We start from the raw sequence: 16,716 nt of genomic DNA on the forward strand, positions 1-16,716 counted from the left end.
GAGGGCGACCGATGTTCAGCAGGCCAGCCGAGGCCGTCCCCAAAAGACGGCCATGTCGGCACAACGAGTGGTTAGACTACTCGGCTACCCTGACTGAGGTTTTCCGTGCTTTTCCTCAGTTGTAAGGCGAATGCCAGGGTATAACTTAATAGGGGCACGGCCCGCCACCCCGACCACGATCACGGAGGCCATCAGCTGAAGTGATCTTCCCCCCATGCCGCAGAGGCCTTCAGCCGAAACGGCCCCTCCCTCTCTGGGTTCAAACCCCGGAGATCCAACCAACCAAATTCCTTTGGACAACTTGCCTGACGGGATGACCTCCCATCAGCAGCAACGGATCCCAGTTTGAATGGTCGAGGCTCCCGCCACGACGTAACCCTGTTAGCGATAGCAAAATTTCCGTTTCTTATATTAAGACTGTTTACCATTTCCAGCAATGCGCCTTGTGTGCAGGAATGGTTTCACCTAGGTAGGGACGATGCTTGCGCTTGCGCAGGCCTCCGCCCTCAGTTAGCTTTTTGGTTGGTTTGGTTGGTTTCAGTACTCACTGAATTTGAGAGTGAGCATTGGTGGAGGACTGATCAGGCAGACGCGGTGGGACCGAGTGGAGAGTGGTATGAAAACCGACCACGCGAGTGGAGAACGGACAGAGGTCGCCCAAGGGCAACCGAGGGCGACCGATGTTCAGCAGGCCAGCCGAGGCCGTCCCCAAAAGACGGCCAAGTCGGCACAACGAGTGGTTAGACTACTCGGCTACCCTGACTGAGGTTTTCCGTGCTTTTCCTCAGTTGTAAGGCGAATGCCAGGGTATAACTTAATAGGGGCACGGCCCGCCTCCCTCCCCCCCGATCATGGAGGCCATCAGCTGAAGTGATCTTCCCCCCATGCCGCAGAGGCCTTCAGCCGAAACGGCCCCTCCCTCTCTGGGTTCAAACCCCAGAGATCCAACCAACCAAATTCCTTTGGACAACTTGCCTGACGGGATAACCTCCCATCAGCAGCAACGGATCCCAGTTTGAATGGTCGAGGCTCCCGCCACGACGAAACCCCGTTAGCGTTAGCAAAATTTCCGTTTTTTTTTATATTAAGACCGTTTACCATTTCCAGCAATGCGCCTTGTGTGCAGGAATGGTTTCACCTAGGTAGGGACGATGCTTGCGCTTAAGCAGGCCTCTGCCCTCAGTTAGCTTTTTGGTTGGTTGGTTGGTTGGTTGGTCAGTACTCACTACTCTGGTGTGAGGTGAGTAGAGGAGTAGGAGTAGAGTGAGTGGAGAGTGAGTGAGTGGAGGATTGGGAGTGGACGAGACCCCCACCGGCACAGCCTGGAGAGAGGTAGGGACGATGCTTGCGCTTACGCAGGCCTCCGCCCTCAGTTAGCTTTTTGGTTGTGTCCAGTGGGACTCGTGTCGAACGAGGGCTGCCAGAGGTCGCCCAAGGGCAACCGAGGGCGACCGATGTTCAGCAGGCCAGCCGAGGCCGTCCCCAAAAGACGGCCAAGTCGGCACAACGAGTGGTTATACTACTCGGCTACCCTGACTGAGGTTTTCCGTGCTTTTCCTCAGTTGTAAGGCGAATGCCAGGGTATAACTTAATAGGGGCACGGCCCGCCACCCCCACCCCGATCACGGAGGCCATCAGCTGAAGTGATCTTTTCCCCATGCCGCAGAGGCCTTCAGCCGAAACGGCCCCTCCCTCTCTGGGTTCAAACCCCGGAGATCCAACCAACCAAATTCCTTTGGACAACTTGCCTGACGGGATGACCTCCCATCAGCAGCAACGGATCCCAGTTTGAATGGTCGAGGCTCCCGCCACGACGTAACCCTGTTAGCGATAGCAAAATTTCCGTTTCTTATATTAAGACTGTTTACCATTTCCAGCAATGCGCCTTGTGCGCAGGAATGGTTTCACCTAGGTAGGGACGATGCTTGCGCTTGCGCAGGCCTCCGCCCTCAGTTAGCTTTTTGGTTGGTTGTTGGTCAGTAGTTGGTTGGCTTTCCTCAGTGTGAAACGAATGGTGGTGTGAGCAGTTTAGAACAAGATAATTCTATATATAGTGAAAATATTTCCTGCAACGTGTTTAATTTCTTATTCAAATATTGCTGCCTGCGACATGGAGGTCTCCAGCTCTTCACAATGGGTGAGCCTACTTATTACTAATATTATTATTTCTGAGATGATAAAGTTGCGTCATATTGTGATAAATATATATATGTTTAAATCTTGTCAGTCACAATCACAATAAAATTCCTATTAAATATTATTATAATTAGCATTTAAATATTTAAAATATATTAAATGATGTTCTCTATCGAAATGTTCCATTTACATTAGAACATCACTTTTTACACGACATGTTTCAGTTCTAAAAGAACCATCTTCAGGTGTATAAAATTATATAAACTTAAATATAATTTCTTAAATGCAACTTTTAGTCAGATGTTTATCAGATTTCAAATGAAGTTTTCTTCCAGATTTTATTGTATTTTTTAATATCGTATTCGAAGTTGTTCTGTATATGTATGTCGTGCTTGACATGATTTTGTGTGGGTGAACGTTTTGTTATCATCCTGTAAAGTAAATAATATAAAGACTAAATGAATATTAATAAAATTAGAAATAGAAAATAAAATAATATATTTGATAATTTAATTTTGTTTCAAAACATGTCGTGTAAAAAGTGATGATCTAATGTAAATCGAACATTTCGATGAGAACATCATTTAATATATTTTAAATATTTACATGCTAATTATAGTAATATTTTAATATTTAATAGGAATTTTATTGTGATTGTGACTGACAAGATTTAAACAAATATTATTATTTCGTTATCTTGAGGGATTGTATGTCATTCTTAAGAATTCAAATGCTAGCAGCAACACACGTCGGCCATCATCAACAAAGTTACTTGAATTCCGGCTAAGCTAAACGGCTGATAGGGACCTATGACTGGGTCACTTGTCGCATTCAGACATTGTTAAAGGTTGTTTTCAGTCTTAATTTTTTCGTCTAGAGGAAAGTTATTGTTGAGTGAACAGCTTAATTTCTCAGGATCGTTGTTTTGTATTACAGATTAATCATAAACTGACTTGTATATTGCAATTAAAGCTTTGAAACGTTTCCTAACATGCTAATTTTAAAGGTAAATCATTGATTTAAAGGAAGGCCTCGTTATCTGACACAGCCTTAATTTCTCTTTCTATAAGTGAGGTCTTCTTAATATTTTCTGGCAGAAACGAAAATCGATAGCAGTGCAGCACAAACAGCCAAGGCACATGCGATTTGTGTGTGACTGGGACAACAATTTCATAATAAATATTAACCTCATGAAGTTGCAGAGAATTCTTGGACTATAAAATGACTCATTTTTTGTCTGTCCTCAGGTAAACCCTGCTGAAACTGAAGACACGAGGATCACTTGCTTCTTGATGAACAGGATTAGGATGCTGGCAGCAGAGAGTAAGTGTGGTTTAATTCCGTGCATGCAGTAAGTTGTGGAGTACAGTCCGTAAACCTCGTCAGTGTGATGTTTATGTACGTCTTTCTAGATGTCCAGATATGCCCCCCAGACTTCCAGCAACTCTTCATTATTTTAAGTGATTTTGTCAGAAGGAAAACCAAAAAATGTTAAATGCATTGCAATTTTGCTTTTTTAATAGTCATTCTCAGACATTTTAAATTTGCTGAACTTCAAAGAATGATTTTCTAGTGAATTATGTACGTTTACTTTGCTCTCTGAGAGTTGAGACCAAGATTAATTTTGTGTCCACGTGTACCTTGCGCCTCAGTCACAAGTGACGAGGATGAGGTCTGTCTGATGGTCCCCCAGGGTAGACACCCATCCCTCTTTCGGGAAGACTCGATGAGAGCCAGGCTGTTTAACGACGTCTTCGTTAAGAAGAATGTTTTCCGGTGACCAGCATGCAAATCCCAGTTTTAAACACTGCAAATAGCAATCAGTAATGCATTGCGTAAGAGACACTGGTTTTTCCAACTGGAAGTGACTCTTAAACTGAATTTGGAATTTGATCACGGGCAAGAAAAATGCAATTTCAAAATTACAAACTCTTATTACAGTTCATTTTTTTTAACTAAACTAACTCTTTTCTTTACGTAGTAATACTTAACTCCTGAAGCTGTTTCTTGAAATAACGTCACATGAGGAATTTAACAGACCATTTGATGCAGTCGTGAATTGTTACAGACACGGAACTCAAAAACCAAATCTTGTTTGAGCGCCGGCAAGGGGAGAAACACAAAGTCAGTCTCCGAGCCGTCAGAGAGGAGAAGGAGAAACTGAGGAAGGAAAGAAATCTGCAGGCTGAGCAGATCAAGGAGCTGCAAGCAGAAAGTATGTTTGCTCTCATTCTATTTAAGTACTAAGTCAAAGATTACAGGCTGCAAATTGCCTCAGTATGAAATTCTGTTCATTACCATGTTCCTGCATGTCTCATGAGATATCGAGATATTCTCCTAGGCATTTTGTTCTACTTACCTTCAATATTTTGTCTTCGCCCTGAGTTGCAGACTAATTTATGTACCCAAAGAAGAAGAGAGTTTGCTCTCATATTTTGACCTCGAGCCTTACGAGGTGAAAGGTATTAAAGTTTGAAATTATCCATTTCGGTTGCAATCTCTGACCTGAAGAAGGCAACTCCATTGTTAGTCGAAATGTGGGATAATTTTCAACATAATCAGCTGCCACTCTTTACACCTAAGGCTGCATGAGACATGGGTTTCTGGTCTTCGGAAAACCCTCTCGTCTTTTTCCATCTTTACATTCGTAACAGTTTCGAAAGACAAACTTTCTTGTTTGTTAACATATAGTCAAAAGAGGAATTTTACTATCTAAAATAATTATCGATTGTTACAGACTTTGCTGCAAAACAGCTAATTGAGAAGCTGAAGGCAATGAAAGATGACAAAACTCAGGTACGTTTAAACTTTCTGTTGCATTGTGGGGCATGGCTCCGAGTTATTCTGTGCATTAATGAACGATTCCTTGAAATCGTAAATACTAAACAGTAACTGAAAATTGTCAGATATTGGAAAAATGAAGAGGTAAGTGCTTTCTAAGGCGTGTAAATAAAAGTGAGAAGTCAAATCCATTTCGGACTGAATCATTTGTTGAAGAGGAGGAGAAGGATTTCATCTGTAGCTGTCAGAGTGTAGTTTGTAGGACGAAGTATAGCTTAAGGCAGTTACTCGGTGACTCGCGATGTCGATGGGGTCGGACACGAGTATTCCCTGTCAAAAGAGAGGGTACCCAAGGCTTTTACGGATGAAATAGCATAATTTGGGTGTATCATCTTTCACTGATGATGCAGTTGTGAACATATAAACTGTGATAGAAAATAATAAAGTGAACAGTTCTACGTCAACTGCAGCAGAAGAAATGTTGTATTTTTTGTGAGAGGTGATGAACACAACACCTGGAGCCTAATTTCAGTCATGTACTGTTTAGGGCTTTATACATACAGGTCTCTTATTATCTGAGCTGTAGGAAGCATCGAGTAATGTATTAAATGCATGATTAAAGCCAGAAAATGGAAAAATTGTACGTAATACTGTGATCAAAACAACATTTAAGAGTGAACACTTTTGGTTAATGTTGTGTTGCTTTGGTGTCATTCACAGCAGCCTGCAGCAAGGCCAGCCACTGAAACTACAAACACCATGAGCACCAGGCCGGTCATTGAAATAAAACTCAATGAGGTGAAACTGGCGAGATGTGAAAACGCCTGGCGACCTGGGCGAAGGAAGCCGGCGACCAACGAGCAGGCTGCCCAGACTCAGGTATGTTCCTGGCATTCATTTAAGGACAGGATCCTGGAAACAGTCAATAATGCTGTATCTGCCCCAATGCAAGATGGCTGAAAGGAACAGTCCTGCGCTAAGAAACACGTTCACTCTAACTAACTAGGTGGCTTATTGAAACTGAAGGTTCATCACCAAATTAAGGAACAGGCAAAATTATAGGTCTATATTTTAATCTTGATGCTCTTAAAGATCAGACATTTCGATCTGAGAAGCTGCAAGCATTTCCGGAATTCGTTTCCTCCTAATTTCCTCATCACTTCTTATTGGAACTTTGCCACACTAAAAAATAAACTTTCTGTTTGCTTACTCTTTGATTTTAGAAGCAATGTTTACCTTTCCAAGTGTTTAATTGCATATAATGAGTATGCATTGTAATTATATTTCTCAATAGACATTGGCTTCTCATAACAACAGACTTCTTCTTCGGTGTAGACAAAACGCGGCTGGACGGCGCATGCAGAGCAACTGGCTCTAGGTTTTAATCATCTCTATGAAGGCTTTAAGGAAGTAAAACATGTTTCGCTTTATTTCTGTGTTTGCGTTCTGTCAGATGATGAGAGGGAACTTGATGTTGCAGGAGCTGTTAAAGAAGGCTCGCAGTTTGCTCAACAAACTCACGCCTGACAAGTTTGACAGACTAGTTTCCCAAGTCCAGGATCTGCCAATTGACAGCAGCGATCGCCTGAAGGGCGTCATCGACCTCATATTTGAAAAGGTGAGGCACCGGTCTTTAGCAGCTGATACATTCAGACAGAGACGTCATATTGATAGAAATTCCCTTCTTTTGTAACTTTGCAGCTCAATTTCTTAAATATTGAAGTTATCCTCAGTGTAGTATTGGAGACGCTAGGGGCAAGTGAAAATTATAATTGTTACTGTTCACTATGATAATAATCTTAAAAACCAGTAAGCTGATTGTTCTCTCTTTAAATTCACCTCCAAGCTTAGAATTTATCTGCTCTCATCTAAAAATGTTTATCTTATGCAAGAAAATTAAGGCTGTCATGAAATGTGTCTTGCATCTGACTGAGATTTTGAGTTTCTCAGGTTTAAGGGATAAAGATTTATTTTGTTGAAGCTTCATTTAGGTGGCCATCATTTCATAAATTTAGTTTATGTAACGTATGCTCAACAGAGTTGTTTTTCATAAATATAACATGAGAGCAAAGTGATAATGTTGTGTGTTTTTATGTGCAGGCTGTTGATGAACCAAAGTTCACAGAGATTTATGCACGAATGTGCAAGGTTCTCTCCGGCATAAAAGTTCCGGCAGAGCGTGGGAACAATGGCGAACCAGAGGTCACCTTCAGGAAGTTGCTGCTAGGTCGATGCCGGGCAGAATTTGAAAAGAATCCTGAAGCAGAAATAAATCTAGAAGCCACACAGAAAGAGATTGAGGAAACAGCAGACCCAGTAAGTGCTTCTCTAATGTCTTTGTCTACGGTCATATGTTACTACGCTTCTGTCCACTGATTGGGAATAGCTCCGTCTGCTTGATCGAATGGAATAGTTGTCTCCTCCCTTTTTGCTTGAAGATGAATATCTATCATTTGAAAAATTATGATTCAATATGTTGTTCAGGTTTTAAGACTTCTTGAAAGACAAGAAAGAGACATAATTGATAAAGACTGACATAAACTTAATTTAAATTATTATGATATAAATGGTACCTCAAGATGAAAAAACATTTTCCTAACTTCTTAGGTTAGTTTAACTTCCTATAATGAGCACTTAATGTACTCATTTTTTTCAAAATGTTGTAAACTCTCATAATAATGGACTCCGGCTGCACTCGACATTTCTCATTAGGTCATGGCGTTCTTTTGGAGGCACAAAGGCAGGGGGCTTCGTGGACACAGACTTTGAAATGCAAACTTACATATGTTGAAAGCGGTGCATTAAAGAAGGGCTCTTACAAGATACCATCAAAAAAGGCGATTTCTAATCTTTTCTACTTATTTTTTCTGCAGGCAAAGAAAACCGAACTACAGCAGGAACTGCGTAGGATACAAATGAAATCAATAGGAAACATCAGGTAACTTACATTTTTCTTTGTGATTTTGAAGCTGTACATTTGATTCATCAGTGACTCTGAAAGTAGTGAACTTAAGAGTTGTGAATTAGGACAAGACACTGAGAGGAAATTTGAAATGTTAATGGGTTCTTGCCCTCCAGTATGCAAGTGTTCCACAAAATCCAGGACAAATTTCTAAATGTGCTTCATAATGCTGCTGCTTACATGATCACACACTATCATAAAGTCTCCACTTCCTCGATATTTCTTCTTCTTCTTCTTGGTATTTGCATCGTGAAATGGCACTGATGGCTTTCCTCCATACAGAATCAAATGCAAATTACATAAAAATAATTATTTAATTTGAAATTTTCAATATTCTGTCTCAGCTGTTTTATATTTATAAACAGATACAGATTTTTACAGGACCACGTACAGAAATATTATATTTCACCTCAAAAATATATATCACACACAAGACACTGATTAAATTCCATCTATTTAAACAAAAGTTCTCATTATTTTAAGGCACAAATCTTTCTGTAACTTGTAGAGGCAAAGAACCTCGTTTCTCTTCTGTTCTTTGGACTTTTACTATTGTCTTAACTCAACCCAAGTGACATATTCTTCACTATGTTACAGGTTTATTGGCGAGCTGCATAAAGCAGATATGCTCGCCACAAGCACCATGCAGCATTGCATTAAACGTCTCCTTACCAAAGAAGACGAACATTCCTTGGAGTGCCTCTGCACTCTTCTGATGACGGTCGGCAAGGATTTGGAGAGCAAGAGCCAAGTATGTTTGTTTTCATTTTTTAATACTTTTAGTTTTAATTTGCAGTTCTCCTACCGTGTAATTTATTGCCTTCCTTTGGGCTCTATGATGACCACAGGTTTATACGGAAAGTACAATGCAAAAAGCAGTAAGTGTGTCCCTTTGATCTCACTGACTTTCTGGCTTCCATTTTGTAACATGCAAGTCTTCTTAATTGTTATACATTCTTTGCACAAAATCATAGCGAGAAGGCATTATGGGCTGGTCGCACCTTCTCGTCCATCTGTCTTTCCAGTCCATTCAATTCGAGAACCAATGGACAGACTAGGATGAAATTTGATATGGAGTTTGTTGTATTCTGCACGACCTCGCATAATCCTATTTTGAATATCCTCCTAGGTAGAAAGTCAGGTGCTGCAATCTGGTGGCCAAATTGGGAACTGTCACAGAAGGTGGATTCGATGGTTGAAAGTGCACATTGTAAAGAACGCGTGAGGATGTTGCATCTATTCTGATATGAAATACCTTTCTGAGCTCGCTGACAATATTCTGAATAGTGTTTCTGTGTGATAAATGATCACCGTGACATGTTCTTCTGAAATTCTTCATACTCTTCTACACTCTAACACGTTTCATATAAAGACGCCTCATGCCGTGACTTCAACTTGTCCCCGTCTAGTGCGACGGGAATCTTGCTCAGTATTGGGTTACACTTTTACGTTTCCTCTCATCACCTCTGCTGAATCATGTCAGAATTCACTCAGTCCTGACAGGACAAAGCAGGAATCTGATCGAAGGGTCATGTCTAGGCTCAGCCACCAAAAATCTCGGTTTATGCCTTTGTTTAGATGAGACACATACTTACGTTTTGTTCGAGACAGCAACCTTCAGCTCTCAATTTAAATTTACACGCGCCTTCCCACACAGCAAGTTCTATGTGAACTACATGAGTAGTGGCAGAATTTTCTAGTTTTATGTGTAGGCTTATAAGCGTAAGAAGTTAATTATGCCCATGAAATGTGACTTTAAATTTTTGTTTTCTTGCAGGATCTGTCTGAGTTCCTTCATACAATGAAGGAACTAACAAATAAGAAGGCGATGCTCTCTAGCAGAATAAAGTTTAAGATCGACTACGTCATCGACCTGAAGCAAAGCAACTGGGCTCCAAGGAATGGACGTTAGATGAGATTTTTTAAATAAATAAATTATTTAGTTTTTTTGTTAAATACTTCAGTATTTAAATAGTAAAATAGTTTAGTTCTTTGTAAAATAGTTCAATTGTTTATTTTTTGTTAAATAGTTTAGTATTTAAATAGTTAGACTGTTCATTTTTTTTTGTTAAATATCTGAATTGTTCACATTTGTTAAATAAATAAATAATTTAGTTTTTTTGTTAAATACTTCAGTATTTAAATAGTGAAATAGTTTAGTTCTTTGTAAAATAGTTCAATTGTTTATTTTTTGTTAAATAGTTAAATTATTTAATGTTTTCTGAATTGTTTCTAATTAATATATTTAAGAATATTAAATAAAAAACATGTTCATAAACTTTCCTGTTATTATTTTAGCAAAGTAATATTTCAACGAACTTGTCGCCCTCATTGCACTAGTGGTTAATGTCGTCGCCACTGGACCCAAGGTACGCGAGTTCAAACACTGCTGAGGTTGATGGAATTTTAAGGGGTGATAAAAATCCATAGAACAACTTCCTTCGGGAGGGAACTAAAGCCGGCGGTCCCATGCCGTAGATTTATGGCACAAAAAACAATGAACGAGATGTTTCCTAAGCAAAACTCCCTGGCCATTTCTCACACAAGTCTCTCCTGATTCCTATTAGATGGCTATAGCAGACAAAGATAAGGATTGAGTAGAAATTGTGCAGAGGCAGTGGGCTGGTCGCTCACTACTGACAAATGCACACTTCGAAAAGACCAGGAAGACAGAATATCCTATCTGCATTACTATCGAAGAAGCAGTGCAGATATATAAAACTATACACGGACTGAAAGATGACTCTACCGAGTACGAAGCACCATTAAACAAGAAGGAATGGTCTCATCCAGCGGAAAGAATAACTCTTGATGAAGTGAAAGACTTCAATAAATACACTGTGGAAATCTATATAGATGGAAGTAAACACCAGGAAAGGTGAGCGCTGCCGCTGTTATCTTCAAAAATGGAGAACTAATTCATAGCTTAAAAACCAAGTTACCCGATCATTGCTCAAACAATCAAGCTGAGCAGATCGGAATTCTAGAGGCCTTGGATGCAGTAACAACTTTAAGGGAAATCAGCATTGAGGAAAGAATAGTAGCGGTGTACACAGATAGTCCAGTTTCTCTCGATCTACTAAAAAACAACTTCAAACATGGCTTTGTAATATCTGAGATAAGAAATAGATTAAGGAATCTCAAAGATCAAAATTGGACTATTCATTTTGGGTGGATCAAAGCACACATCGGAATTTTCGGTAATGAAAAAGCAGACAGATTAGCGAAGGCAGCAGCAGAAGATGGTGGAAATGTAGTATATGCAAAGAAGCCTAAAAGTACAATTATTAAAGAAACAAAGGAAGAAGGGATTATAAAATGGCAAAATGAGTGGAGCGCCACCAATAAAGGAGCAGCGTGCAAGAAATTATTCCCGTCAGTGTGACAAACAATGAAGCTAAATATTGAAATAATTCCTGAACTGGCAGCAATGACGACTGGACATGGCAAAAACAAATCATATCTACACAGGTTTGGAATCATTGACGATCCAACATGCTCATGCCTGAAAGCAGCACAAACAGTGGATCACCTCATCTATGACTGCGAAAAACTACAACAACCAAGGCGGAACTTAATAGATGCAATAGTCAAGAATGGTGGCACGTGGCCAGTGTTGCATGAAGTAATTGTTCAGAAATTTTTAGGTCATTTTAATAAATTCATTAAATCCATTGATTATAATACAGTTTTGCATAGGAACATAGGTGCAAACGGTGGCAATGGATCATGATATTAGAGTTGTATACTCTATTGAAGTGTTTTATATTAATGCATGTAATAGTGCAATCTTGTAATGGGGCATGCTGAATAAATGTAAATAAAAAAAGACAGAATACTTTAACTTGGTATCGCAAATACACGAGTGTGTGTACTGAAATATTTAGCAATAATATTCTGGTGTGGGGGAACATTTTTTATTTCAACATTCTCAAGATAACAGATGATCGCTGCTACTTGCACTACATGACTGAAACTCTGAATACATGCTCTTGTTGGAGATCCAAAACAACCCGAAAGGCTCAAAATATTCATCACTTTTCGCTTATGTAAGACATGTTTAATTTGGCCCACAGTTTAACAACGCACTCCTCTGCATCTGTCTTATTACCAGTCATATTTCGTTCTATGTAGGTTTTGAGGTTATGACGATGCAAGCAATTTTTACTTTTTATTTTATCATACAGGTACGAAAACCTAGCTCTGTTCTGCTAACTTCTCACTGGAGTCGGCTTGCATGTTTATAAATATAAACAATTAGTCCTCTTTAATGACCGAAATAAAATAATGATTATCTGGCTTGCCACTTTGAAACGCAAGATCTAAAGTCACAACACTAATAAATATTTCACTTACGCTTACAGCATCATCATGGTACTACAGACTAATTATTCCGTGCTGACATCAAAGACACAAGTTATTTGAATACGCAAAATCAAATTAAGACTGCATAATAGTCACCTCATTTAAAAGACGCATCCAATGTTTGATAGAGATTTATTTAACGTGTTTTATTCACGGCACTCCCAGTATCGAAGAACATATACTCATAGCTGAGTAGGTAGCACACACAAAGCACGTTAACTTTGTTAATTGAAGTATCATTACGCAACTCTCTAACACATAAACGGAACAGACCTAGTGACACCTACAAACACAATCTGCTTTAAAAATAAAGAATTCAGAGTTCTACAGTGTAAACAGCGATTATTTACTTCAAAAACATTAACCCTTGTAATGGCTGAGTTGTCTTCTTTGATTTACCACTGAATGTTCAAATATTATTTAGGCGACTTTAAGCTAAAAAAATTGAGTATCTTATTGATGCTGATGTGGCTACAAAACAATCGCACGAGAAAAATGCAAATGAAAATATTAAAATATTGTGAACATAAGAAACGTATAAGAAAAAGAAAGGTCTTTACCATTCTTTTAAATAAAAAGATGGTTGACCTCAACAGGAACTGAAGAAGAAGTGAATTGTACCAAAATCACCCACAAACTGCAATTTTCATAAACACAACTGCAGTGACGGTGGAAGACCATTTGAAGTTTGTGGAAACTAGATAAAAATGTTATTCAATGTTTTTTAGAAAAACTATTGTCAAGAAGAAAATTCATGGAGAAACTAAAAACATTAAAATATGGGAGACATTACCAACCTATATAAAACCCTGAGAGTGAATATAAGGAACACAATATGTACACTGGGAACTTTTGTTTTGCAATATCATTTTTACCCATGGTTAACAGCTTGCAACAATCTGAGAGAAACTGATTTGCTGGCCATAATTGATCTTCCAAAAATGTTGAAATGTTTTGGATTTCGGGGGCCTTTAACAAACTTATGACTTACATGCTTCACGAAAAGAAAAGAAAAACACGAATCTTACGCCAAACATGTACAGTACACGCAGGTCATTCTTTATTTAAATCTCCAAAGAAATTATGAGCTTCTGGAGATCCAACTTACATTTAGTAGTTCAGAATATAATAAAGGAGTTTATAAAAATTAAGAAATATTGAAATGGGTGACATGACTTGTCTGCTGCCAGTTCAAGAACTACCATTTAGAGGTCAAGAATTATCTGAGTTGCCCCTTGACAGAAGTAATTGTAAAGAATATTTCGAACATTATGAACCTCTGCTGAATGACCTTTTGCTAAGGCACATCTCTGGCCATTGAAAATAATTTGTTAAAAGCCCTCCATGAAGTGTTGCTAGTTGACATTTGAAGACAAATTCAAGAACCACCTAATATTGGATGAAACTTCTGATTTTCATTTTGTCATGAGGTACATTCATGATAGTAACAGGTCTTTCTGCTCAAACCCTTTCTCTCTGTGTTCGCAAATTCTTACATTTTGGTTCATACATTACAGACAGGTCTGGGTATAGATTTTATTCACAAAATAAGAGAAATTCAAAGTCACGTGCAAAATGAACATGACACACTTCTCAATTTTCTAACAAAAACCAGGGAAATGAAGAAGGCAAATCCTGACACAGAAAATTCTGCAGAAGAGAAGTACAGAAAACTTTTCTACAAAATTACTGCTACTACATAAGTGAGAAAGTTTACATACATAAGTTTAAGGCTGCCTTTCCTGAACAGCATACACAAAAACTGCCCGTGTATTTTTTACATTCTATTCTTCATGAAAACCTTGACACTAACAGTAGTCCGAGCTACTGATATTGTTGAAAATAAGCCATAGCACTGAACGGGACAAACCAACAAATTAAGCAGACATCACACAAAATATCATTGCTGGGTAAAAACTCAGAGCACTGAGAAATAAACAGTCCATTCTTCTCTGTCATTCCAGCGCATGGTGCATGACGGCACAAACCTTGTGTTTTGAGTCACTAAATTCAGTAACCGATACTGAGACGAGAACAAAAATATGATCTGAGACTGTTGAAACCATAAGTATTGCAACTGTGTTTGTCGGCATAACTGTAAGTGTTTACACAGGCGGTTGAAATTAACGGATAATGAAAAATATTAAGAACTGATGATTTCAACAGAATAAAACTAATGAAAAGACACAGACATTTTTAAGATAACTGGAACTGAAACAAATGAGAGGCCTCTGAAACAACCAAGATGTTCTTGAAAGGACATCAGACACAGTATGGAAGAGACTGGAATAATGTTTACATATTTCTCAATGTGAGATTACAGACTGCAGTGCACTTTTATGCAACACTACAAAGGTGAAATGATGTACAGAAATTAGAGGAACAGAGTTTAAGTATGTGAAATTTGAGGTTCTAACAGCATTTTGAATATGTTGATGCCAGAAAATGCTGTGAGAACTTGTAGGGAGACATAAGTTCCTATGAAGCATTTACTCCCACCATTGTCAGGGCTGATGATGTAGGCAGTAGTTTCTCTTAAGTGTAAGCAGTTACATGGCTTAACACTCTAGAATACCAACATCCACACGGAGTTCCACTGTCAGGACACACATGAAATTTTAGAAATATTGGTTAACGGATGACGTGAGTATCTCACCTGGTCTTTGAGTGGTGGAGCATGAGGTTAAACGTTTGGGTGTAGAAGCAAATGGGTCACTTGATTCTTGCGCCATTCAATTCACATTCTGTTCACAAAAAGAAGAAAAACAAAATAACACCAGCAGTCAGTTCCATGCAACAGTTTGTTCAACAAACACATTCACACTTCTTATGGAGTGTTCTCACTACGATAACTCAATTCAAGTTTGAAGCAACTGTTCTTGAACTTGGCACTTCACATTCAACTGAAATATCCACCTCTTTCAGTTTGTGTCACAACCTGCTGTTAAGTCGTGCAACTACAGTCTTTTCTGACTCACTGCTACTCACACCTGAGGCCATTTCACCTGCTTCAGTAGGAAAAGTCGATCTGGAATATAATTTAATGATGAACTCAGCAACCAAGAGTTGGTTCTGTGAGACTACCAGGAAGTTTCAAGTCCGGTGTGACCTGGTTTGGTTCAGTTTCAATTGCTTCAGAGCGAACACTCCCCAGATACTAAACACCAATCACAACTGAGTTTCAAGAAAGAAAATGGAACACAAGAATCTAACAAAATATACGTGGCAATACAGAAGTTCCCTGGTCTTTTATTCACTCCCTTAGTTCACTGTAGTTTTTGACAACACTTAATAAGACTTTGGGTAAACTGCTCAACTTCTTCCTGGCTGCATTCGAACCGCGAGCTCTCCCAGTGAGGGAGGGTTTGCAGAATTATATTTATCAGTGCACTGGTGTGACCCTCCACATGGCTGGTTAATATTTATGTTATGGACACTGACAAATGATTATTGCAAAAATTTTATAGGATTATGGTAGAACACGAGTCAGGAAACCAGGAACTGGCCCATTATCACAGAATACCACTGTAGTCAACACAGAACTAGAACATCGGTACACCGCTGATGATCACAACACACACTGGGCCAGCGGAACAACAGCATACAAGCCAACACTAAACATATATTACAATAAGAAATAATAAATTGCCACCCCATAATAATAAATGTTTAATGCTCCATGTAAAGCTGGTCCCAAGTTTACTTTTAGTATTGATAAAGGAGAAACACCAGAACCACATTTCACACGGCAACAATAGATTTTATACAATCCACAGACCATCCCATATTTTAAATTATTGATTTTAATTCTGTATCGTTTTTATTCTAATACTGCAACGTTCTGCATTACTGTTATTATCGTGAAGGGAAGCAACTGCCTGTCTGGAAATGCGTCCCATAGAAACCTGATCTTACAGCCCACAAATAATGCGAAGCAACGGACACAATTAATCTAGTGTCTGAGTGAACGAAATATCTCTGAGAAGAGTGTTCTGTGTCATTTTGCCCACCATAAATCCTACATGGACTGTCTTGGGTTTCAACCCGGGCTCCCACATTGAGAACTCGGCAACTAACCACATGAGCTGTGGACTTTTTCTAAGGTCAGTTGATGAATACAGCCTGCCATGATGGAATTAAACTTTTGGGAATAAATTCAAGGTTGCAAATATTACCTAATTGTGTCTTTAATCTTAATCTAAAATGTAATGTAATATTATGTATGATCTTGAGCTTTCATGGCGACTGTGTACAATAAAATCCTTTCGGGCTATCAGCCGCATCAACTGGTTAAAACATGAGGAGACTGTTTCGAGGTCCATCTCTGTCCTCATCCTCAGGGTAATGAACTGTTTGGGGCTCTCAGCAGGTATATATATGACACGGTTGAGAGCCCCAACCACTTCATTACCCTGAGGATGAGGACAGATGTGGACCTCGAAACGTTGTTCTCCTCATGTTTTAACCAGTTG

The 16,716-nt window shown here is 39.1% G+C and overlaps 2 protein-coding genes across 2 annotated transcripts in view; one reads left to right on the forward strand and one right to left on the reverse strand.

Annotated features, from left to right (window-relative positions):
- The window catches only part of LOC147871394 (uncharacterized), a 163,055-nt gene that overhangs the window by 47,218 nt on the left and 99,121 nt on the right, over positions 1 to 16,716 (reverse strand). The gene's annotated exons all lie outside the window — the stretch shown is intronic.
- LOC147871399 (eukaryotic translation initiation factor 4 gamma 3-like) lies at positions 4,981 to 14,244 on the forward strand. The gene is made up of 6 exons (XM_087361258.1): positions 4,981 to 5,796; positions 6,398 to 6,535; positions 7,018 to 7,233; positions 7,791 to 7,855; positions 8,477 to 8,630; positions 14,209 to 14,244. The coding sequence occupies exons 1-6, from the start codon at positions 5,677 to 5,679 to the stop codon at positions 14,242 to 14,244; spliced, it is 729 nt and encodes a 242-aa protein (XP_087217384.1). The 5' UTR covers positions 4,981 to 5,676.

This window comes from Zootermopsis nevadensis, unplaced genomic scaffold (genome assembly GCF_977971745.1).
Source record: "Zootermopsis nevadensis isolate Lab colony 2312 unplaced genomic scaffold, Znev_1.0 Znev_ptg000057l, whole genome shotgun sequence".
Taxonomy (NCBI): Eukaryota; Metazoa; Arthropoda; class Insecta; order Blattodea; family Termopsidae; genus Zootermopsis; species Zootermopsis nevadensis.

Bases quoted from the DNA above. Each gene is read 5' to 3' on its own strand.
- LOC147871399 (XM_087361258.1), top strand. From the start codon at position 5,677: ATGAGCACCAGGCCGGTCATTGAAATAAAACTCAATGAGGTGAAACTG. The intron at 5,797-6,397 runs GTATGTTCCTGG...TTGATGTTGCAG, and splicing joins AGCAGGCTGCCCAGACTCAG to GAGCTGTTAAAGAAGGCTCG. The intron at 7,856-8,476 runs GTAACTTACATT...ACTATGTTACAG, and splicing joins AAATCAATAGGAAACATCAG to GTTTATTGGCGAGCTGCATA.